General features: G+C 40.6%; 1 protein-coding gene across 1 annotated transcript in view; it reads right to left on the reverse strand.

The window, feature by feature from the left end:
* Positions 1–24,537, reverse strand: part of RECQL3 (DEAD/DEAH box RNA helicase family protein) — a 441,760-nt gene that overhangs the window by 243,409 nt on the left and 173,814 nt on the right. Inside the window, exon 9 of the mRNA XM_089419483.1 lies at positions 2,653–2,741. Coding sequence (XP_089275609.1) covers positions 2,653–2,741 — 89 coding nt within the window. The remainder of the gene's footprint in view (positions 1–2,652; positions 2,742–24,537) is intronic.

Here is a 24,537-nt window from a genome sequence, read left to right on the forward strand (position 1 = left end):
TATATCTCCAACAAGTAACAAATAGATAGTATGGAAAGACATTAAATTTAAAATTTTGAAAAGGAATTGTACTTTAAGCTTACCTGGCATCCTTGTGGTCCCACCTTAGACAGCCATTTCATAATCAAATGCCCCAGTGGCTAGCCTATATATCCCCATCTGTTTGGAAATATTTGAGCATTTAATGAGAGTCAACACCATCCTTTGAACAGAATGGAGAAATCCATCGATTATCTCAGCATCAAATCTAAAATTGGAGGCATAGGAGTACATAAGGTTGAGGTGGAGCCCTGTTGCATAAATGGGGCAATGGAGAGTGTTGTTCCATTGATCATTAATCAAACTCTATACATAGGCTCATCTCGTGAATCCCTCCACCCCCTTGTCCTTCTAGTATCAATGGATAGCTTCTGAGGCCCTATCCATGGCCTCATACTAAGTATCCCATTGTGGGCTTATCACCATCAACCATGCAAACAACCTTTACTGAAGGCTGACAAATGGCACACACCTCTTGCACTCCCATCCAAAAACATTAATCATGTCTCACAAGTTGGGCTATGGCTTGCCCATCTGGTTTAGTATTTTAAACACAAGCATTCCACTCATTTGAAAGAAACATCCTCTACAACTCGAACAAAGCTTTGTGGCGAGACTAAACAGAAATGTGGAGAGGGATGCACCAACCCCTTGTTCCTAGTGAACTATCTCATGAACATACGAACATATGGAGGATCATATATATATATATATATAGATATATAGTTATATTCGAAGACATTCCTAGCTTCTTCAAAGATTTCCTTGATTCCATGAAATTTTTCCCATGTCCTCTAATATCAAAGCAATGTAATGGACTCCACAAGGAGTCCAATACAAAGTTCAATACCTCTCCATAACCAACCTGGCAGCAGCAATGTTCATAATGACTTGGACAACATACTACAGACATATCTCCCAAATGAACCCATCCAACAATTCATATAATAACCATGCATCTTTAACATATGCAGATGCATCAATAATAGTTTTGATAAACATTGCAATGTAATTGCGCTTCACATCTATCCAACCATATAACATAATGATGCATCGAATGATCTCCCATGATTCCCAAAGCTCAACCAATTTTGAGTGCAATAGGTCTTTTCCCCTTGAAGGAGAAGCCCTCTCAAGTATTATAGGAAAGGCCCTTGAACCTCAGGCCAACAGTAGCAGCATCCTGAAACATTGAAGGGTAGAATGGGTTGTTCTTGGCAATGTTGAAGGCAATGTCACTTCATAAAAACACATCCAGCCAAAAGCACCTCAATCTCCTACTCCTCCCTTGTTTTAATTATTGACCAAAGAGAAGGTTGTCCCCTGGTCACTAACCTCAACACAAAGAAAGGCGAGGATGACAAGGGCATAGTGGAAGGTGTTGTCAGGGATTGAATTTTCCCCGCCCCTAAGAAGCTCATGGTTCACATGTGTATTGCTTCTCTATTAGCAAGTTGAATCCTCAATTCTTCTTTCTAATCTCTCTTCCTAGCAATATCAAGAATTGATTGATTAGTAACATGAACGATTTTGAGGATAAATGGAAAGCAAATATCCACTTCATGCCTTGGGCTTTTGGCAAGGTGATATTTCAAGCAGTTGATTACACCAAATATTTCCTTTCCAGATACCTTCCACCATAGCCTCCGTTGATTATGAGGCTCAACTAGGTCACCATACTCCTGCATTAAATGACCTAGGCATTTCATAGGGTACTAATTCAATCTATGGCACAAAACAAATAAGAAAATCAACAGAAAAGAATGTTCCATTAAAAATATCACTTTCTAGATATAAATGTTAAATATTCCATTAAAAAACAGCAAGAAGACGTATGTCTAATCGACACTGCAGACCCCATACTAAATTTTGGAAAACAAAGAAAATGCAAGCATAAAAGTTTATACATACCTAGGCATATGGATATGGTAGATTGTAGTAAATACCCAATCCACAATAGCTCATTTAATGGCAATGAAAACACCAAATTTCCCCTTGTTTACTCAATGGAAAATGGTCACAATCTCCTAAGAGCTCAATCCCTACCTCTCTTTTGCAAAATGAGTGCTAAAAGACCATAATTCTGGTTATAAGATAAATTGACACAAGCAGGCCAAGAAAGAAATTCTATCAACTTGCTATATTCACCACAAGTATAGGGATTTATTGAATGTCACAATATTTTCTGCAGATGAAATTATTGTGATAAATAGTTCAGATAATATCAGCTTACTGAAAATCACACGATCTTTTGTGATACCAGCGATATAGCAGCAATTTATGTCACACTGCAATAAACACAACTGACAACAATACTGCAGATTACATTGAAATCATTAAAAACACCATTGACACAAGAAAAACAGATTAGTAGTTTCACCAGGATCACCTACATATTCAACATTAAAGGCTATCACTGTGAAATTTATCTTCTGCCAACAGCAACCCAGGAACATTGAAGGGAAACTTATAAGTTTCCATTTGAGAGAAAGGATAGTATGAATCAAAAGTTTGAGTTATTAACTGAATCAAAAAGTTCATTGATTGCCTAACCTTCATTTTATGATGTGCTGAGACATATCTTTATCAAGAGAGAACACCCATGAACTTTACCTTCATAAAAGATATTTGGCCGATTAAATGATGTTTGAAGTATTGATGGTTGATGCAAACACAATGACTTTATTACATCCTCTTGAACCCTGCATGTTACATAAAGTTATGTAAATTGATGTGCTAAAATGTAACCCAAGCATGGAGAAAAATAAGTAGATACAATCCATGCATGAAATCCAAACACGATTAGAATTAGTACTGAAATAGTATAAATTAACTAATGGCAGTGCACTAACTTCTACACCTAAGCGCTAACCAGATTTAACTGAGTTTCAAGGATTATGTCAATGTTTGTATTGGAAGGTGCCAAAAAGATTGAACTGATGCAGAAATTTACATTTCTTCCCAAAATATGAAAAATGATGGAAAAGCAATACACGAAAGGTGACATTAAAGATTAGAATGCACATGAATAGCAAAATGATGTTTTAAATACTACCTGTAACTCACATCCGAATAATCAACTTAATACTTTAAAAAATTCTTATGGAAATTTTCAAACTCATATTCAACAGATCTATTAAACTCAAAAAATTACAACTTCCCAATGTCTTGATTTTGGCATAAGTGTAATGTTCCAAAAAAGAAATAACAGTGATAAACAATGCAAATACACTAACAACACAGAAATATTCAGACAGAAATTAAACACCCATAAAATCGCACCAGAACTGTGCCAAACTGAGCCATTTTATTATCAAAGGAGAGTACAATGCATGGAATGTAAGCGCCGGGGCTTGCCAAAGCATGTTAGACAATCCCAGGTGAGAAAAATGTTGCTCGGATGCAAGGAAATGACTTCTCAATGCTCTGTGCTGGCCCTGGAAATTCTGCAACTGTTTGCTGGAAGAAACTCTTGTTTAAGCCCTTTAGAGTGCTCAGAAAATTCTGCCAAATTAATCCTGGGCTCTCCACCACAAATCCAGAAAAACACAAAAAGGGTTTGGTCTGGTTCCAACCTTCCAAAATCACCCCCAATTCTTGTGAGCTCCTCCATTGGCTGGAAAATTCATCCTACAGGAAACCAGCCTCTGTAACCCCTCCAAAATGCTAAGAAAATGCCCTCAATGATCCTTCTTGCACCTCCTAACAAGACAGCTCCAAAAATCCTCAGCCAAGTTTTCCCCACAATCAATCCCACAAATAACTGCGCAGTTCAGAACTCCCTCTGCGCAGACCCTGTTACCGCTCAAACTAGCAGGGGACCTAAAGGGCAAACACTAGACCAAGGGCAACAAATGGAGACTTAGCCCACTATCACCTTAGCTAAGGCTCCTTACTATTTACGGACTTTCACTGATGGGAGGAGACCCGGTATATTATGGAGTCACCAATGAAGGATAAATCAATGAGTGGATGTGGAGTGACCCAAATGATCACTTTCCAGAAGAGGTTGAAGGATAGAGCTTGCTTGCTTTCTAAGCAAGGACAATGTCTTCTAGAAGAGGGATGGGAGGATTTGCGGGTTTAGTTTAGGGAATATGACTTGTGAAAGAGTTTCCCAATCCCTAAAATCCTTATTGAAATTTGCATCCCAGATGGTTGTTAAAGAATTGTCTTTTCAAAGGAACGGGACTACATGGGACCACGTGGACCCAGCGTAGGTTAGGAGGTAAGAGTTCAGCAACCAATGATGTTCTTAACCTAGACAAGGTGGGGGGAAGGATCAAGGAAAGAATAGTCACTTAAAGGTGTTGAATTGATCCTATGAGGCACTAGCCTTGGGGATGTTAGGGCAAAGTTCAATCTCAGAGCTAGGGCTTGGCTTTTCTCACAACTCCACCGTTGGAATGGCTTCAAAATTGGAGGAGGCCTTGAGGAGACACTAGCGCAGGAGAGGCTAGGAGATCGAACTTTTTGGAGGGGTATTTTGTCAGGAAAATGATGCCCTAGGTGACCCAACTTGGCTAGCCCTAGGAAAAGGTGAAAGAATTGATTTTAGGTGACCACCTCTTGGTAGATCAGTGCCTTAGTCTTGGTAGAATGGAGTCTACGACAAATATGAATGAGGACCTTTGGTTCTTAGTCAAGGAGGACTAAAGACTACTTCGCTAGCCTTCTAGGTCAAATAGAAGCAATCATGCAACTTTTACACTTCGATGTGCAAAAGGTGGTGGCTTATCAAGATGAATTCGTTGATAGAATTACCCCTAGGAGATTTCATTCAAATTGCATGGCCCATACATTGAGAGATGTTATATAGAGACAAAATTCCACAATATAAGCAGTGAATGCATGCAGCAATTAGCTCTAAAAATAGCGAAAATACCAATCCAATGTAAATGACAAAATAAAACAAGAATAGCATTAAAAGCATGCACTTACATGTAATAGAACATATCCAATCATCCACAATTGACAATAGAGAAGCTCCAAGATAAGATAAACCAAATCCACACATCAAAATTCATCCATAAAGCTCAGTTCATCTTCCAAGAAAAAGTGTGAAATTCTCAAGAGAGAGAACAGATCCAATCCAAGGTGATGACGAGCAAATGAACTCATCTCACTTGTATTTATACACTATTGAAGAGTTCGAATTAGTCTCCTTGGCCTACATAATCCCCAAAAATAAAATAATGTGCTAATAATCTAACTTTTGGTGACAAGCCCACCAAACTAACTCACAAACGAAAGAATAAACCTCTTAAGAGGTCAAATGATGAATAATACATGTCGTAGGGCCCTCCAAGAGGCCTAGTGAGGTCCATAGGTGCCATAACGAAGAATAGGACCCTCAAAAGTGAAGGAAAAGGGGTTGGCCCCTTGTTCTCCAAACAATAGACCTGTGGTGCTCCCAGTGGGTGTGGGGGCACAATAATAACCTCATGGATCTCCAAATGAGTCGAAGACGCATGTAGATCATCTACAAGGGCTCTGATGATCGCGTAGGTGATACCAAACCATCCTACAAGTCATGGGTCAGTTGCCAAGTGTATGGTACATCTGTGGGGCTAGTTGGGCAAAGGTGAACCAGGTGCATCTTCCTCGTCCAATAGGTGAATCTTGAGCAATCTCTGGACATCCTCGGGGATCCATGCAGTATTGTTTACTGTTGTGGAGGCCCATGGCTTTCAACACACACCCTACATGTGCCATTGTAGCCCTCTGGAGGAGTAAGACCCCATATAGGGAGACCAAACCCAAGATGGAGACGATCTGTAATCCTGCATAAAATCCAATACGTCCCCCAGCCTTCCAATACAACAAGTCATTAGATAAATCAAGTAAATGAGCTTAGCAACCATGGACCACAAGTGGGGACTTCATAATAGTCTGCCCTTCCATAATGGGCTTCGGGATGTGCCAATGTCTCCTAAACTCCAAATGGGGTTAACCAAGCATCCTATTAGGTGATTTCTATTTCTAAAGGGGATAATATATTGAAGGGACATCCTTCAAAAGGTAGTGGCATGTGACAAATAGGTGAATGAAGTAGGAGATGAGACGGGGCAGCCTTGGGCCACATGCTGGTGTACAAAGGTAGCTAATAAAAGGGAAGCCCACACTTGGGTTCATAATGTATAAGAGGGAGCAACCGTGGTACATGAAGTGCCCTAGCCTTGATTTTTCCACCCTTCTTTATATGCCTTTTGCCTTTTGATGATTTTCTTTCATTAATTGCTCGGGCTCAAGGGGTAAGAGCATGATGCATAAGATATAGCAGTGAATACCCCCTAATAAGGTGGGGCAATTCATCACCCACCGAAGGTTAGGACAATCATAGATTCCTGAATGATAAAGGAGGCTCATCAAGGGCCATGTAGGAACCAGGGTGATGGCCATGGAATGGGGTAGAGCTCATGTCATGGCTTTTGCCCATGTACTAAATGCTTTTGTCTCGGCCATCTTATGCATTTTATGGTACAATTTCCTGTTGAATGTGGCCAATTATGCTTTTTCTTTTTCTTTTAGCTGCATCAATCTCTGGGCATCATTCCAGGCCTGACCCAAGGTGTGGGCAAGGGGAACGGGTGAGCCAACCCTATGTGGACCCAATGGAAGAATGTGGACCCAAGTGGGGGAAATGATGAATGGGGTAATAATGAGTGGAAAGGGGTTAATATATGCGGATAAGGGAGCAGGACCACGCAACCAAAATTAAGGTTTCCCATGAAATACCATCCCTAAAGCCAAATGGTCAATAAAAGAGATCCCACGAGACTAGAATCCAAGATTAATATCCAAAAGGGGTCTAGGGGACAAGAGCACAGACCTAGCCCATTCTTTCCACCGAATCCCCCCATTAATCCATGCCCAAAAGTGTCCATGATAAGCAAACTACAATATTCAATTACCAAAATGACAACGCATACCTTTAAGTTCGGGAGGTCGAACTTCAAACATACGATCATGGCAAATGTGTGAGGGACCACATGGTTGGCTCAGGTGGCAAAGAAATGGCATAATGAGCTAGTTGGTGGCTGCAAGGGGTTGTTGGTTGCCAGCTAAGGACCATCTTGGAGAAAAAAAATTCTCCTAGGGATATCACCCACAAAATGGTGAGTAACAGGCCCCAGGAAGAATATTTCAACCTAGGCAGTATTCACACACTAGGCCCAAAAATCCACCAGAAATTTGTTATAGAATGCTCAGGGATTGGACATGCAAAAACCCGAAACTAGCTCAGTCGAAACACCTCTCCACAAGAATTCGTGGTCCCTTTTTTCTGCGTCGAGATTTCTCCACAGAGTAGCTTGATTTCTATGTACTTCTCTCCGAGAGGTAATGCTCCCCTAGGGTGGCACTCAAGGTCCACCTAAGAACGAGTGAGATTTCCCCTTAAAAATATCTGGTGTTGAACAACACTTTGTGACCCAACTAAACAACTTGAGCAGCAATGGTTTAGAAGTCAAATTAGCAAAAGAACCCCAAGTGAGTGCTTCATCTTCCATTTATAATGTTTGCCCCTTCTCTTGCCTTGTGGGATCTGTTGATTTGGGTAGCATCGGATGTGATCTAGCCACGAAATTTGGTGGAGAGGTTGGGGCACATGAGATCTCCAATACCCAGAAAGGGTTTGGGCAAATTCTAAATAGATCAGGAGATATTAAAATAATTAATATTTTTAATGGAGTCACTAAGTTTAAACCTAGGGAAAATAAAATATTAATGAGTATTAATATGAATCTGTGTTAGAGTGGTCCAAAAAACATGGATCAAGCCAGATCTAATCTTAGCCGTTGATTAGGGACTTAATCTCGACCGTTGAGATGTCAACAGGAAAAGTATAAGAGGAGGCTTGAGGGTCACTTGGAAACCACACCAGATGATCAATCATTCTATTCTCTAGAGCGGGGTTTGCTAAGAGAGAGAATCGGTGATTGGGAGAGCAACTGAGGGGCATTGAGTACAGAGGAACAGAGAAGGCAGAGATTGTGCCAGGAGAGCAGTGCAACAGCTAAGGAGAGTGATGCAGAGCCAACAGGGGCTCACACAGGGCCACGCAAAGGCAGCCAAGTACTGCGCAGAGCACCAAAGGGGCCAGCGCAGCTGATGCAGAGGCTCCCAGTGCTGACGCAGGGCCTCTTTGGGCTGACGCGGGCCAAGAAAGGCTGACGCAGGGCCAGCATGAGACAGGGAGGGGCTGACACGGTCCGGATTAGGCAGACGCTGGGGTTGCAGGAGCAAATTTGTGCTGCGGAGCTATCGAAAGGGTTTTTCGGGGTTTCAACCAAGAGATTTCTCTCAAACTGTGAGGTATAGCTACTAAGGAAATTCTCTGTTGGGTAGGCCAATTACGGCACCCAGATTGTACTTTGATATTGCTTAATAAGAAAACCCTCAGATAGCTGCACCAGTTTTCCCGCATTAGGTTTTTCCACGGACATTGCTCCAAAAATAATGGTGTCATGTGGTGTGTTTGTTCTTGTTTCTTTTAGTTGCTGATCTATAATATGTTGAGCATGCACTAGTGATTATTTTCAGTGTTTACTTTGTAAATAACTTGTTAAAGAAAAATTAACAAGTAGGTAGGAATAAATCAGGAAAAGTGCATGAAGGGTTTCTAAATTAGGTAAACTTAGAAACTTCAACAGGATCCACCCATCGAATTTCCTTTTCCCTCCTCTCTCCAAGGGTACGTATTCCCTCATGGAGTGGCCCCACCTTCCACTAGCTCCACGATTTTCCCCTTTTTTCTAAAGTGGGCCTTCTCTTTACCCAAAAATCATATCTTCCTTTGATTTATCCATTCTCTTAAGTTCTGAGCCAAAATATCTCCCAATTGCCAAAATTACAAAAACATAAATTCTTCTTAACAAAATTAATTAATTTGAGAACATTACAATAAGCCTTTAGCATGTGACTTCAACCTTAATACCAGTGTAGTTTCAATATACCTACCAGACATAAACACACATTAAACAATGCCACAAGGAAAAGCTTAAACAAAGATCCCCAAAAATCTGATTGGAAGTGACAAACAAAACAAAACCACACGAAGGTTGGTTTAATACAAATTGTTTAGATAATATATGATAAGATAATTTTAGTAATGTCCAACGAATAACCACAAAAGTAGGTCAATGGGGCTAGAGGTGCATCCAGTGAGAGAAATGAGGGAGTGCAAATGCCACTCCTACAAAAGTTGAATCTAATACAAAAACTATATATGCTAAATGAAGTAATTATAAATACAAACAACGGGACATCCTCATGAGCATGAACATGTAATAAAACCATATGAACGGCCTGGTGAAAATCCCATAGGGAGAGAAAGTTGAACATGAGGTCCATAATGTCAAGAATGCCTGACAGTGATAACCAACTATGAGGGGGGCGATCGGGGCATTGTCTCAGTGTTTGAATCCCCTGGAGCTCTCTAGGAATCTACCTGCATGATCTTGGGGGAAAGGAAGGAGTGAGGGATACTCCTAGCATCCGAGATCAATGGAAAAAGGCTATCGATAAGTCTTTGGTTGCTCCGCTACAGCTGGGAAGGAATCTGTCAGGGGGGTGCCCTGCACTAGATCCACCTAGAACTGGTCCCTCTAGTGCTCTAAACATACTTAGACTAATGTGTTATTCGACACCTCTGAACCGGTCTAGAGGATATTGGTTGGCCTCCTCTAGCAAGGGACTGCGAGGAGACCTGATGTCTCATTACTCTACTATTTGAAGTACTCTAGCACTCAACTTGCCTCTTCTTGCTTCGATCAATCGGATCAGCGTGAAGGATAATGTGATCATCTGGGACATCCCCGATGCAATGTGGCATATGTAGGGCCAAAGATCTATGTTTGAATATCTCCCTGATGAAGAGGGCTAAGCATCTATGATCTGGATATCGGAATAAGGTAGAGAGAGAGCCCCCTGAATCTCTATAGAGGCAATGGAAGCATCCTCTAATCTCATAGTATAGGGGGCACCTAAAAATGAAGTGTTTCTCTGTCTCTAGCTCCTGTAGGTGACACAACTAGTAGATCCTATGGGATCATGGTATGTGATGGCTAGTCTCCACTTGGAGTCGATGAGAGCCAACTTGGAGCTATCCTAAGGGGATCCTGAGTGAGTGCATTCAATGTCTACGTGTACAAGGGACGGACTATGATACCATCCTGCAACTCCAAGAAGTACTCAAGATAGAAGGACATCTTCAGGCCCAGGCTCATCGAGGGTGAAGTCCAAGTGACCTAAATATACAATCTCTAAATATCCTATTTGATGGATGGATTCAATAGTTGTCTAAGTGGTATAAGATGGCTCAGAGCATCAAGGGAGAATCTCAAAGGTAGCAAGCACTCTGGAGAGAGGGTTAGTTACTAGAGAAGTTGAGATATGTCTAAGAACCAACCACGTGCTCGGCCTACGGGAGCTTAAGCGAGGGACTGCGAGGAACAAAGTGCAAGGTAGGGTACTAGTCTCTCCCAAAAATTGAATCTATAAAAGCTCTGACTCTGTGAAGGAAGGGCACAAAGCGAAATATGACCTCGAGACAAAAGGGTTGGGCACCGAACTCTGCCTGAGTAATGGGATGTCAGTGTTGTTTTTTCCACGACACTGGAGACTAGATAGAATCTTAAATCACTAACGCTACCAATCCAAGTATCACAAGACTACTTTGCACAGCAAAACAATATACAGTAGCAAATCTACTAGTGCACAAAATATACACAACTTTTTACAATTTTCGACAACCCAACATCGTTATATTAATCAAATTGTTAATAAAACTATCTAGGGATTCCGAACTAGGGATAATGGCCCTCATACATCCACTAATACAAGACAACAACTAGGGCTTAGTGTCAATTCTTTGACAACCAATCTACCCTGAACAAAGTACTTTGACTCCTTTGACTGCTGCCTTGGTCGTACCATGTACACATCTTCTCGGTCCTTCGACTCCCGATCTACAGCAACACAACTCTGCCTCTATCAATAAACCAACTCCATTAGGTCACTGAACTCGGATTCACCTACTCTCTCATTGACCATTAGTTCTTCAATACATCAACACATCGAGACTCTTGTTGAGTTGTTCACAACTTTGTTTGTGAACAACTCTCAACTACCCACTACTACTCCTTAGCTCTTTTGGGACTCTCTTCCCACTTGTGCCTTCCTGTGTTGCCTAATGAAGACACACTTAGGGCCTGTTACGGCTCAAACTAGCAGGGGTCCTAGGGGGGATCCTAAAGGGCAACTACTAGGTCAAGGGAAACAATGGAGCGATAGCCCACTGTCACCTCAACTAAGGCTCCCTGCTCTTTACAGACTTACACCGATGGGAGGAGGCCTGATATGAAGGGATTCCCTAGATGAATGAGTCAATGAAGAGGTAAGGAGTGATTCCTTAGGCTTATTCACAAGAGAGACTCAAATGTATGGTTTACTTACTTGAGAAGCAAGGTGTAAGGCTCTTTAAGAAGGGCCATGGGGATTTTAAAGGCTAGGGTTTGCAAATAAGACTGATGAGGGAGGGACCTAGTCCTAGAAACCTTTGTGAAAACTTGGTCGAAAATCGTCTTTCTGAAAATATCTTCAAAAAGTTGTCGGACCAAGTGGACCCAAAATTAGGTCAAGTAATAGGAATTGGTCACTCAAGGAGGGGCTTGACCTAATTGTGGAAGAGAAGAGGATCAATGGACAAATCTTCTTTGAATGGAATGCAATGATCCAGATGAGGTCACCAGCCAAGGGAAACGTAGGGCAAGAAACGGTTGAAGAATTTCTTTCTTGGCCTGCCTGTGTCACCGTTATCTTATAACCAGAATTATGGTCTTTTAGCACTCATTTGGCAAAAGAGAGGTAAGGGATTGAGCTCTGAGGAGATTGTGAACCATTTTCCATTGAATAAACAAGGGAAAATTTAGTGTTTTCATCGCCATTAAACCAGCTATTGTGGAGTGGGTATTTACTAAAATCTACCATATCCATATGCCTAAGTATGTATAAACTTTTATGAGTGCATTTTCTTTGTTTTCCAAAATTTAGTATGGGGTCTGCGGTGTCGATTAGACATACCTCTTCTTGTTGCTTTTAAATGGAAGATTTAACATTTATATCTAGAAAGTGATATTTTAATAGAACATTCTTTTCTATTTATTTTCTTATTTGTTTTGTTCCATAGATTGAATTAGTACCCTATGAAATGCCAAAGTCGTTCGTTCCAGGAGTATGGTGACCTAGTTGAGCCTCATAATCAACGAAGGCTTAGGTGGAAGGTACATCGAAAGGAAATATTTAGCGTAATCAACAGCTTGAAATATTGTCTTGCCAAAATCCCAAGGCATGAAATGGATATTTGCTTTCCATTTATCCTCAAAATCGTTCATGTTACTAATCAATCAATTCTTGATATTGCTAGGAAGAGAGATTAGAAAGAAGAATTGAGGATTGAACTTGCTAATAGAGAAGCAAGAAACATGGGAGCCACAAGTTTCTTAGGGGCGAGGAAAATCCAATCCCTGACACCACCTTCTACTATGCCCTTGTCATCCTTGCCTTTCTTTGTGTTTGGGTTAGTGACCAGGGGACAACCTTCTCTTTGGTCAATAATTAAAACAAGGGAGGAGTAGGAGATTGAGGTGCTTTTGGCTGGATGTGTTTTTATGAAGTGACATTTCCTTCAACATTGACAAGAACAACCCATTCTACCCTTCAATGTTTCAGGATGTTGCTACTGTTGGCCTGAGGTTTGTTGAACAGTGTAACTAGGTTTGGTCTTCATAATGACATGTCAATGTGATTTTTGTAAATGATGAAAAGAAGAAAATAAAATTATTATTACGCCTTGCTTCATGGGTTTCATGAGCAAGAAGTTTTATTTTAGATGGCTCCCATTGAGAGCCTTTAGGATTTGTCTTATAAGTCATATCGAGTCAATGTCATGGATGAAGAATGTCTATAAAAGTGTTTAGAAGCCCGCCAACGACAAGCACTAAGTCATCCTCTTGAAGTCGGCCTCAAAACCTTATGAAAGACACGCCTATTCGAAATATAGGTCGGCTTATTTATGGGACAAACTACTCTAAATACATAGCTAGGATCTCCGCATTTACACAGTTCAAAAGTTCGATATCTCTGAGTTTTTCGGATCACAATCACAGAGTTCGAATAAGAGTATAGAAGGAGCTGGGACTTGGGAACAGAAGTAGATATTGGGTACTATCAAGGGAATTCAGATCCCTCTGAAGTTTGTATCACAGTGGCAACGAAAAAGGATAAGAGACAAGTTTGGATAGCATTACAGTCATGAATTTCGTTGCTATGAAGGAAGCCTCAAATTCGGTGCTATCTCAGAAAACATGTTTCGGTCCTCACAGTGATTATAGGTTCGGTACTATCTCAGTCTTGATGATTACAGTATTACAGTGTTAAGGGTTCCATATACTTACAGTAAGAAGGATAGATGGATCCATCTCAGTTCGAAGGATGACCATCACAGAAGTAAGTTCTCGAGAAAGTGACAGCAAGAAGGTCTCATAGTAAAGGAGATCTTGATGATAACTATGTCTTGATGTAAAGAAGGTCGAAGCGAAAGAGGAGTCAAGAAGAAGAGAAGACAGTCTAGAAAACTAGTGTCTTGGTCTTGCAGTGGTTGATAGGTCAAGGCTCTTTGTCTTGGTATTCGTCAATTGGAATCTCTATAAAAAGAATTTGTGCAAGTTTTTCTCTCAAAGAGTGAGAGGTTTTGGCCTTGGCTCACAGCCTACATTCTGTGTCTCTTGTCTATTTATGTTTGTGCATTGGTAGTTGTTTGATGAAGAAGAACACTAACAACTTAAGCAAAGAGAAGATCCTAACTTAATGAAATAAAAGATACTCACAAGCAATTACTAATCAAGAGAAATCACCTAATTCATGATGCCCTGGATTTCTCAACATGGAATCAGAGCTAAGGTGTCAAAGTCAAGAAAAGGGCATGTAATCAAAGAGACACTCAAGGATCGAATCTCGAGAAAGATATCAAAGAAGAAGTCGACACCAGCAAAAGTTTTGGATCCTCTAGTCATAATCAAAGGCCCACAAAGACCCTCATCAAGTTTAAGAGATCTACAAAGCAAAGTAGCCCAAAGGATAGACATTCAAGAGAAGCACTTCAAGGACAAAGATCACATCATCTTGGAGAAAGTCGAAACTTTAGAAGCATTTATGATCTGCACTCATTCACCACCAAAGAAGTCGAAGTACCTTGAAGGCTAGTTATCCAAAGAAGGCCAAAAGGCATTGCCGTCATCTTCAAAAGGTTCCAAGGCAGTCTCCCATCATTGAAGCAATGATCTCCTCCTTATCCTTAAAGAAGATCATCCGAGGAAGCATCAAGAGATCATCATAAAATCAGCATCAAAAAAGGAGAGCCAGATCAAAGGCATTGTCATCATAAAAGGAGCTATCTCCTTTATCGAAGAAAGGATTTTCATTTGGAAGAAGATCATCCAAAAGGGACTAATACATCTTCTTCAACCACCATCAAAGTGATCAAGTTGAAGATTTCATCTTCACTTGTCAAGTAAGTATTTCATTCTATAATCTAATATAGTACAATGACTTTGTTTTGCAAGGAGACCTATAAGATGGTTGGGTCATCGAACGTCCTTGCATGAAAAAGGAGGATAGACATAGTCCTCAAAGAAAGTGTAGTCATTTCAATGGAAAAGTCTCCAAACCATCTGAAGGTCAAGCTTTATTTGAATACATGGAAAGGGATTCTTATGAAATCCATCAAAGGTCCCCTCATATAGCAGAATTGTAGACATCAAAGATATATATATATATATATGATAAGCTAGAAGAACTATTCTTTGAAGATGCAATAAGAAATGTTATATCTCTTAGATATGATCTATACAAATTGAAGGTATCAAAGGATAAAGGGTTATCTTCATAAGATCTCAATTGCAAGATCTGGGAGAGATAATCCTCATTGTTCTAAATACACTAACTGATGAACAAAGTAACAAATGTCTATAAGGCTAAGAAGGCTATCCCATTTAACATGTGGTTTCTATGCAAGATAGAAGATTGGTTGAGGGCAAAAAGTATTCAGAAATTTGTCGAAAGGAAAGAAGATCATAGCTAAGACTCGATGCTATGAGCATTACAGGAAAGATTGTCCTAATCTAAGAGCCCTACTTCTGAATTTAAACAAAGAACTCAAAATTTAACAATTAATGTAATGACCTCAACAAAACCAAAATGTAACGACCAAACCACAATTTTATTTCAGAAATTCTACCAGAATCTATCAGCTATTATTTAATTCACATATACATACCTGGATTTTGAGTTTGAAGTCGATCTCGTGCGGTTGTAGCTCCAATTTGTTCCCATCACCAAATGACCAAATCCTCCCTGCCAAACTAGGCACAATCCTTGGTACCCAGCTCCAAAATACTTTGTAATTGAAGCACTTTGGCCCTTGTGCCCAAAAGCTTCAAGAACAATTACTCAATTTTCCAGTTCTGAAATTCCAATATTCAGTTCTGAATTCCCAACTTATGTTCTGAATTCCCCTCTTTTCCCCCAGAATTCCCTCATGTGCCTCTCTGATATAGAATTTCCCCACCTGCCTCCCAATGGTCAATCCTGTTTGCGGTTTTTTTAGCGAAGGGATAAGGTGATAAGCGTTAGTTTTAGGTTGAACAAGCATCCACCCCTTGGGTCAAAGGTTGACATCAAGCTCCTTTTATATCTTATTTGTATTCTTTGTTAAACTCTTCGTGACTTTATATTATGCTCCTCTTTATTGCTTAGTATATATAATAGGTTTTTTTTAGTTAGTTTAGTTTGTATTTTATAATTTCTTTTTTTTAGATTATTTTAATATATATTATAATTACTTTATATATTTTAGGTATTGTATCTCCTTTGTTATTTATATAATATGTATTATATTAAATGAATTTTTGTTAATATTATTATTATTATTATTAATTATATATATATATATATATATATTCTTTTTTTATTTGTATAATACATTGTCTTTCCTTTTATTTTGTATAGTTACATATATTAAATTGGTGGTACATACATCAAGTACCTCACTCAATATACTAAGTTAAGTATTCACTTAGAATTTTCGATAATTAATTCGTTTAGCCTTTACTAGGCAATTTCTTAATAAGTTAATACGCAGTACATGCGATGCATGCATATATAGCTATCATATGCATGCTTTGTACGCATGCTAATATCTCTATATTCCTTTTAGTTCGAAATGGGTCATTACACCTAAGCTCAAAAAGGGCAATAACAAGGAAGATATAGAAGAAATCCATTTCACCAAAGAAGTGGAGAAAGCTGAAAGAAGGAAGTCCAAGGAAGAGGAAAAGCATTACAACTCATGACATCACCATAGGAAACATGAAGGATGTTTGATAGTCAACTATGAAGGACATAGCTCTTGAGAACCTCATTCGAAACTAAAGGATAGGAAGAAGTCATCCAGGACAAGGCTCATCATACATCAAAAAGTAACATCTGTTGGATAAGGATATGCAAAATCCCCAAGACTCATTGATGGAAAATTCATCGGAAGATTCACCAATCTAGAGTGGAAGCAAGTGTTTCATCAGGAACTCCAACATGTGGAATTCATGGGATAATGATATGATGACATAAAAGGTGAAGAAGATCAAGGGGTTGAATATCTTTTCAATCAAGGAAGTTGTTGAAAGAAGCCAAGATGACCTAAAGGTAAATGAGGTATGTATGCTTATATTCAATACTATAATGCCATGTCGTATGTTTGCAGGTAACATGAATCACTGCTCTATCTTGAGAAGCATGATCAAAAGAAAGGAATCTCCTCCTATGAAAGGATTCTGGAAAGCATGAGTCGCACTAGATGAAATCAACATAATATGTCCTCATATGAAGTATGAGGTGGCTGACTACAATTGAGGAACTTTGATTGGAAGCTCCTAGGAATGAAATGTGTGAAGAAAGGAAGGAAGAGATCGTGAGATATGCAACCATGGTAAAGAAAATTAGCGTCCGAAAGACCAAGAAGATTTGACGAGGAAATCTCCCAAAAAGATATGGAGACTCTGATGGAAGTCGGAAAAAGATGGACACCCTTGACAATGGATATCTTTGGGAGATATGTCAACATGTATGCAGGATGTTGATGCAAATTGGAAGATGTCATGATGAAAGACCATCACAAAGGTAATTTTGATTTAAGTGTTCATTTCTTATTTTTGAACAAATATCTGGATGGGTTTATGTAGGTCTGCCAAGGGAAGAATTGTGGATGTCTTCCAAGAGAACCATATAGAAGGATGTAAGATCCTTCTGGAAAACATGACATGAAGCAAAGCCAAATGAAGACTAATGGATCACTTTCTAATGAAAGGAATACATGACATGACTAACCCATGGATGAAAGTGATGGACGGTCTATGCCCTATGAAGAAGCCACAAAAGATGAAGACTCCTTGACAAAAAAATTCATGACATCTAAGGAAGGAGCAAGCAGCTAGTTGAAGAGTTATTGTAGGTCCCTAATTAAGAGGGAGCCTGAAAAACAAGTTTCTTACTTGGAAGAAACTTGGAAATACCGCGGTCAAGAGGGAGCTTAGGTACATTCCTTCCGTAGGAATGAGTACATTCCATTATTGGAATTGATATGTCCTCCCTAATTGAGAGGGAGAGATAGACACATCATTCTGGTCTTCACCTGGGAAGATAGAATGGAGGATTGGGTAAACATTTGGCATCTGATTCTCTTTGAGGATGATATAGGGCATCCAAGATAAGAGTAGTCGTAGAGGACTGACATTCTTTGAGGAATGGCACCCAAGATAAGAATACTCCAAAGTAGGTCATACTCTGTGAACACTCAGGTGGGGAATGTACCTTGAGAGACAATGATTATGGTGCCTATGAATCATTGGTCTCCCCAGCATTGTTCTCTAATCATGTGGATAGAGTTGTTAGTCAAGGCCTTGCTATGTGACAATGTTGGTTGATATGATGCTATACAAATGGATTACCAATCTGATTCTTCTTATGAGAAATTCTTCAGATTGAGAATGACCAAGTACCATTATGAATACCTCCCTAATTAAGAGGGAGTGTTGAAAAGTGTAACTAGGTTCAGTCTTCATAATGACATGTAATTGTGATTTTTGTAAATGATGAAAAGAAGAAAATAAAATTATTATTATGCCTTGCTTCATGGATTTCATGAGCAAGAGGTTTTATTTTAGATGGCTCCCATTGAGAGCCTTTAGGATTTGTCATATAAGTCATATAGAGTCAATGTCATGTATGAAGAATGTCTATAAAAGTGTCTAGAAGCCCTCCAACGACAAGCACTAAGTCATCCTCTTGAAGTCGGCCTCAAAACAGAGAGTATAAGCTCATGTCAGCTCACCTTATGAAAGACACACCTATTCAAAATATAGGTCGGCTTATTTATGGGAAAGACTACTATAAATACATGGCTAGGATCTCCGCATTTACACAGTTCAGAAGTTCGATATCTCTAAGTTTTTCGAATCACAATCACAGAGTTCGGATAAGAGTATAAAAGGAGCTCGGACTTGAGTACAAATGTAGAGATTGGGTACTATCAAGGGAAATCAGATCCCTCTGAAGTTTGTATCACAGTGGTAGCGAAAAAGGATAAGAGACAAGTTCAGATAGAATTACAGTGATGGATTTTGTCGCTATGAAGGAAGCCTCAGATCCAGTGTTATCTCAAAAAACATGTTTCGGTCCTCACAGTGATTATAAGTTCGGTACTATCTCAGTCTTGATGGTTAAAGTACTACGGTGTTAAGGATCCCATATACTTACAGTAAGAACGATAGATGGATCCATCTCAGTTCGAAGGATGACCATCATAGAACTAAGTTCTCAAGAATGTGACAGCAAGAAGGTCTCACATTAAAGGAGATCTCAATGTGGAGACAGTGATAAGATCTCAATGATAACTATGTCTTGAAGCAATGAAGGTCGAAGCGGAAGAGGAGTCAAGAAGAAGAGAAGACAATCTAGAAAACTAGTGTCTTGGTCTTGGAGTGGCTAATAGGTTGCGAATTTTCCTCTCAAAAAGTGAGAGGTTTTGGCCCTGGCTCATAGCCTACACTCCGTCTCTTGTCTATTTATGTTTGTGCATTGGTAGTTGTTTGATGAAGAAGAACACTAATAACTTAAGCAAAAAGAAGATCCTAATCTAATGAAGTAAAACATACAAGCGGTTACTAATCAAGAGAAATCACCTAATTCATGATGCCCTAGATTTATCAACAAGGTTCAAGGGCCCTTCCTATAATACTTGTGAGGGCTTCTCCTTCAAGTGGAAAAGACCTATTTCACTCAAAGATTGGTTGAGGTTAGGAAATCATGGGAGATCATTGGATGCATCATTATATTATATGGTTTGATAGATGTGAAGGGAAATTACATTCTTGTAATGACCCCCCTACAATTACAAACAGAAAGTGAATATTAACTTACATACAAGACATCCATATGATAGCTACATATGCAAGAACCGCATGTATTGCACTACTATACCCACTAGCTAATATTAAAAAATTTGATTATTGAAATAAGTTCCTGAACTCACCAAGATATAATAAAGATATCGATTGGGGCATTTATATGTGTCTCGCCTTTATATATATATATATATATATATATATATATATATATATAATTTTTTAAATCAAAAAAAAAAAATATATATATATGTATATATATATATAAAACAAGATAATGAAATATATAAATTAAAATTTAACTATGTTAAATTAATTAAAGGTTTACATAAAGTAATTTATTTAAATATATGAACCAAAAAAATTTAAATAAATTACAAACTAAAAGTTAATAAAATATTTCCAAGTCCTAAAAGTGATTCATTTAAATTAAAATAAATAGGACAGCCTCCATCTAAAAGAAAGAAGGGCCGAGAAGATAGTAGGACAATGACAACAAAGGGAAGTAAGGAAGCGGTGGAGGAAGGAGGCGGATAGCAAGGAGTTTAAGAGACAGTGAAATTAAACATATAATGTTGATTTCGGGTAGCATCGGATGTGCTCTAGCCACGAAATTTGGTGGAGAGGTTGGGGCACATAAGATCTCCAATACCTAGAAAGGGTTTGAGCAAATTCTAAACAGATCAGGAGATATTAAAATAATTAATATTTTAATGGAGTCCCTAAGTCTAAACTTAGGGAAAATAAAATATTAATGTGTATTAATATGAATCTGTGTTAGAATGGTCCAAAAGACATGGATCAAGCCAGATCTAATCTTAGCCGTTGATTAGGGACTTAATCTCGGCCGTTGAGATGTCAACAGGAAAAGTATAAGAGGAGGCTTGAGGGTCACTTGGAAAACACACCAGAGTGATCAGTCATTCTATTCTCTAGAGCGGGGTTTGCTAAGAGAGATAAAATCAGTGATCGGGAGAGCAGCTGAGGGGCATTGAGTACATAGAAACAGAGAAGGCAGAGATTGTGCTGGTAGAGCAACCAAGGAGGGTGACGCAGAGCCAGCAAGGGCTCACACAGGGCCATGTAAAGGCAGCCAAGTGCTGCGCAGAGCACCAGAGGGGCCATCACAGCTGACGCAGAGGCTACCAGAGCTAACGCAGGTTCTCCTAGGGCTGACACAAGGCCAGCGTGAGACAGAGAGGGGCTGACGCAGTCTAGATTGGGAAGACACTAGGGTTGCAGAGCAGTTTTGTGCTGAGGAGCTGCCGGAAGGATTTTCCGGGGTTTCAGCCAGGAGATTTCTCTCAAACTGTGAGGTATAGCTGCTAAGAAAATTCTCTATTGGGTATGCCAGCTTCGGCACCCAGATTGTACTCTGATATTGCTTAATGAGAAAACCCTCCGATAGCTACACCAGTTTTCCCGCATTGGGTTTTTCCGGGGACATTGGTCCAAAAATAATGGTGTCATGTGGTGTGTTTGTTCTTGTTTCTTTTAGTTGCTGATTTGTAATATGTTGAGCATGCACTGGTGTTTATTTTCAGTATTTACTTTGTAAATAACTTGTTAAAGAAAAATAACGAGAAGGTAGGAATAAATCAAAAAAAGTGCATGAAGGGTTTCTAAACTAAGTAAACTTAGAAACTTCAACATGGTATCAGAGCGTGATTGAAGATCACAGGAGGACTAAAAGACACCAGCCGAGCGGAGCAGTAGCAGCAGAAAACAGTTGTCCCAAGGTGACAAAAGCTGTGTCTAGCAGCACAGAAGCCAAGGAAGTGTGACACAAAGCCAACCAGAGCCACGCAAAAGAAGCTGGGAACTGCGCAGAGCCTCAAAGAGGCCAGCGTTGCTGACGCAGAGGGCCAGAGGGCTAACGCAGGGCATCCCAGGGCTGACGCAGACCCATCCAGGGTGATGCAGAGGCAGCGTGAGGCAGAGAGGGCCTGACGCAGTTCACAGAGAGGCAGTTGCTGGGGTCTAGAAGGTTGTAGGAATATTACAAAGTGACGCTGGTGAGGTACTATAGTCAGAACAATACCTGACAGAGAAAGGCCAGAGGAGTTGCTACCGAGGGTTTCTAGCTGAGGAACCCGGATCAGTGGTGCGGTTGCACAATATGATCAGAGTACGGAACATCTCAACAGCAGCAGAAGGATTTCTAGGAGGGAAATCAGGACTCAAAGGGAGTCCGGAAGAGAACTTCCAGACAGGAATTAGAGACTCAGAGGAGTCGAATAGAGAACTTCCAGGAGGGAAGTAGAGGAGCATCATGGCACTACACGAGGTAAGAGACCAGGATAGACTGGACGGAGCATCGAACTTCGCAGTTTGGAAGGCCAGAATCTTATCAGTGCTTGACAGGAATCATGTCAAGAACTTCGCCTTGAAGGTTATAGCTATCCCAGTCAACCCCAATGATAATGAAAAGTACGAAGAGGCGATGGCGAGGGCCAAGTGCATTATCCTTGACGGGGTCAAGGATCATGTGGTACCACATATAACCGAGAAGGAAACGGCAGTTGAGATGTGGAAGGATCTCAAGAACCTGTACCAGAATACTTCTATGCAAAGAAGAATGTTGCTCGAGAACGAAATGAGGTCATATCAGATGAAGAAGGGTCAATCGATTGACACCTTCCTCGGAGGAATGAATGAGATCCAAGACCAGTTGACTGCTATAGGAGCGACACCAGATTAGGAGCTTATGGTGAGGACAACCCTGAATGCTGTCTCAGAAGATTGGGAAATGTTTGTCCAAAGTATCCTGGGCAGAAGGACTCTCCTACCTTGGGACGAGATGTGGGCAACTCTTCGCCAGGAAGAGATAAGACGGCAGTCGAAGACAGGTAGCAGCAGCAAAGGGATCAAGGTCAAGCAAGAGGAGGAGGATGTGGCCCTTGCATCTGAGGGAAAGCAGGAGAAGCGAAAGAAGAAAGATCTCTCCAAAGTCAAGTGCTTCCACTGTGGGGAGATGGGTCATTATGCGACCCAGTGCCCAAGGAAGAAGAGTAAGGGAGAGTCTTCCGAGACTAAGGCAGTGCCAGCAAGGAAGTTTTGACAGATGATCACTGTGCCATGAGTGCACACACACGACTTGAGCAGAAGTGGGGAGACATCGAGCTCTATTCAGGTGGACTACAGGCGATGAAGGGCAGGATCCTTGAGGTACCAAGCCTCTTGGATTAGACCTTGCTACGGGAGCCCTGACCAGGAGTAGCAGGACTGGCTGGGTGGGTAGAGACAGATGCGGATGGAGCGACAGAGAGAGCTACAGTGCAGAGCTAGCAGGCTGCAGCAGTGCGATAGCCACAGGAGTGTTGCCCCAGTGTAGGAAGGCACAGAGAGGTGTGCAACGGTGCGAGATGCAGGGAGTTGTTGCAGCAGCGCAGAGGTCAGAGAGAAGGAGCACTTGTCAGCAACAGAGGGAGCTTCAACATCAGTGGATGTTTCTAGCCCAACAGGGAGGTCAGTTGGGAGATCAGTTACTTACTTCTCAGTAACTGAGTTGCAGTGCAGTAGTAGGCAGCACGATGCAGCATGATGAGAGGAGGTGTAATTCGGATCCAGTACTAGGAGAAAGGACCAGCAACAGCACGGATGCAGAGGGAGTTGTCGTACAGATGCAGTAGTGGCAATGGCAGAACCATGGGCAACAGTACAAGAGGCAGTAGTGCACAGGATGTTGGGCAGGAAGGCCTAGCATCAGCACAGGTACCGATGCCGGATGATCAAAGTAATACTCAGTGAGGAGTATTGCTAGAGCACAGTCCTCGCTAAGAGGGAGTGTTGATTTGGGGTAGCATCGGTAGTGCTCTAGCCACGAAATTTGGTGGAAAAGTTGGGGCACATGAGATCTCCAATACCCAGAAAGGGTTTGGGCAGATTCTAAACAGATCAGGAAATATTAAAATAATTAATATTTTAATGGAGACCCTAAGTCTAAACTTAGGGAAAACAAAATATTAATGTGTATTAATATGACTCTGTGTTAGAATGGTCCAAAAGACATGGATCAAGCCAGATCTAATCTTAGCCCTTGATTAGGGACTTAATCTCGGTCGTTGAGATGTCAACAGGAAAAGTATAAGAGAGTCTTGAGAGTCACTTGGAGAACACACCAGAGTGATCAGTGATTCTATCCTCTAGAGCGGGGTTTGCTAAGAGAGATAGAATCAGTGATCAGGAGAGCAGCTGAGGGGCATTAAGTACAAAGAAATAGACAAGGCAGAGGTTGTGCTGGGAGAGCAGCACAGCAGCCAAGGAGGTTGACGCAGAGCCAGCAAGGGCTCACGCAGGGCCATGCAGAGGCAGCGAAGTGTTGCGCAAAGCACCAGAGGGGCCATCGCAGCTGACACAGGTTCTCTTGGGGCTGATGCAGGCCTAGAAAGGCTAACGCAGGCCTAGAAAGGCTGACGCAGGGCCAGCATGAGACAAAGAGGGGCTGACGCAGTCCAGAATCGGCAGACGCTGGGGTTGTAGAGCAGTTTTGTGCTAAGGAGCTGCCGGAAGGATTTTCCAGGGTTTCATCCAGGAGATTTCTCTCAAATTGTGAGGTATAGCTGCTAAGGAAAGTCTCTGTTGGGTAGGCCAGTTTCGGCACCCAGATTGTACTCTGATATTGCTTAATAAGAAAACCCTCAGATAGCTGTACCAGTTTTCTCACATTGGGTTTTTTGGGGACATTGGTCCAAAAATAATGGTGTCATGTGGTGTGTTTGTTATTGTTTATTTTAGTTGTTGATCTGTAATATGTTGAGCATGCACTGGTGTTTATTTTCAGTATTTACTTTGTAAATAACTTGTTAAAGAAAAATAACAAGGTAGGAATAAATCAGAAAAAGTGCATGAAGGGTTTCTAAACTAAGTAAACTTAGAAACTTCAACATATAAGGCAGTGAAGAAGGCCATAACAAGAAAAAAAAGGAATTTTGGGGAAACTGATAGAGAGACAGTAGGAAATTCTCACAGTGTTACTGAT

This window comes from Pinus tabuliformis, chromosome 4_1 (assembly GCF_031772625.1).
Source record: "Pinus tabuliformis cultivar Carrire ecotype Pingquan chromosome 4_1, CPIR1, whole genome shotgun sequence".
Taxonomy (NCBI): Eukaryota; Viridiplantae; Streptophyta; class Pinopsida; order Pinales; family Pinaceae; genus Pinus; species Pinus tabuliformis.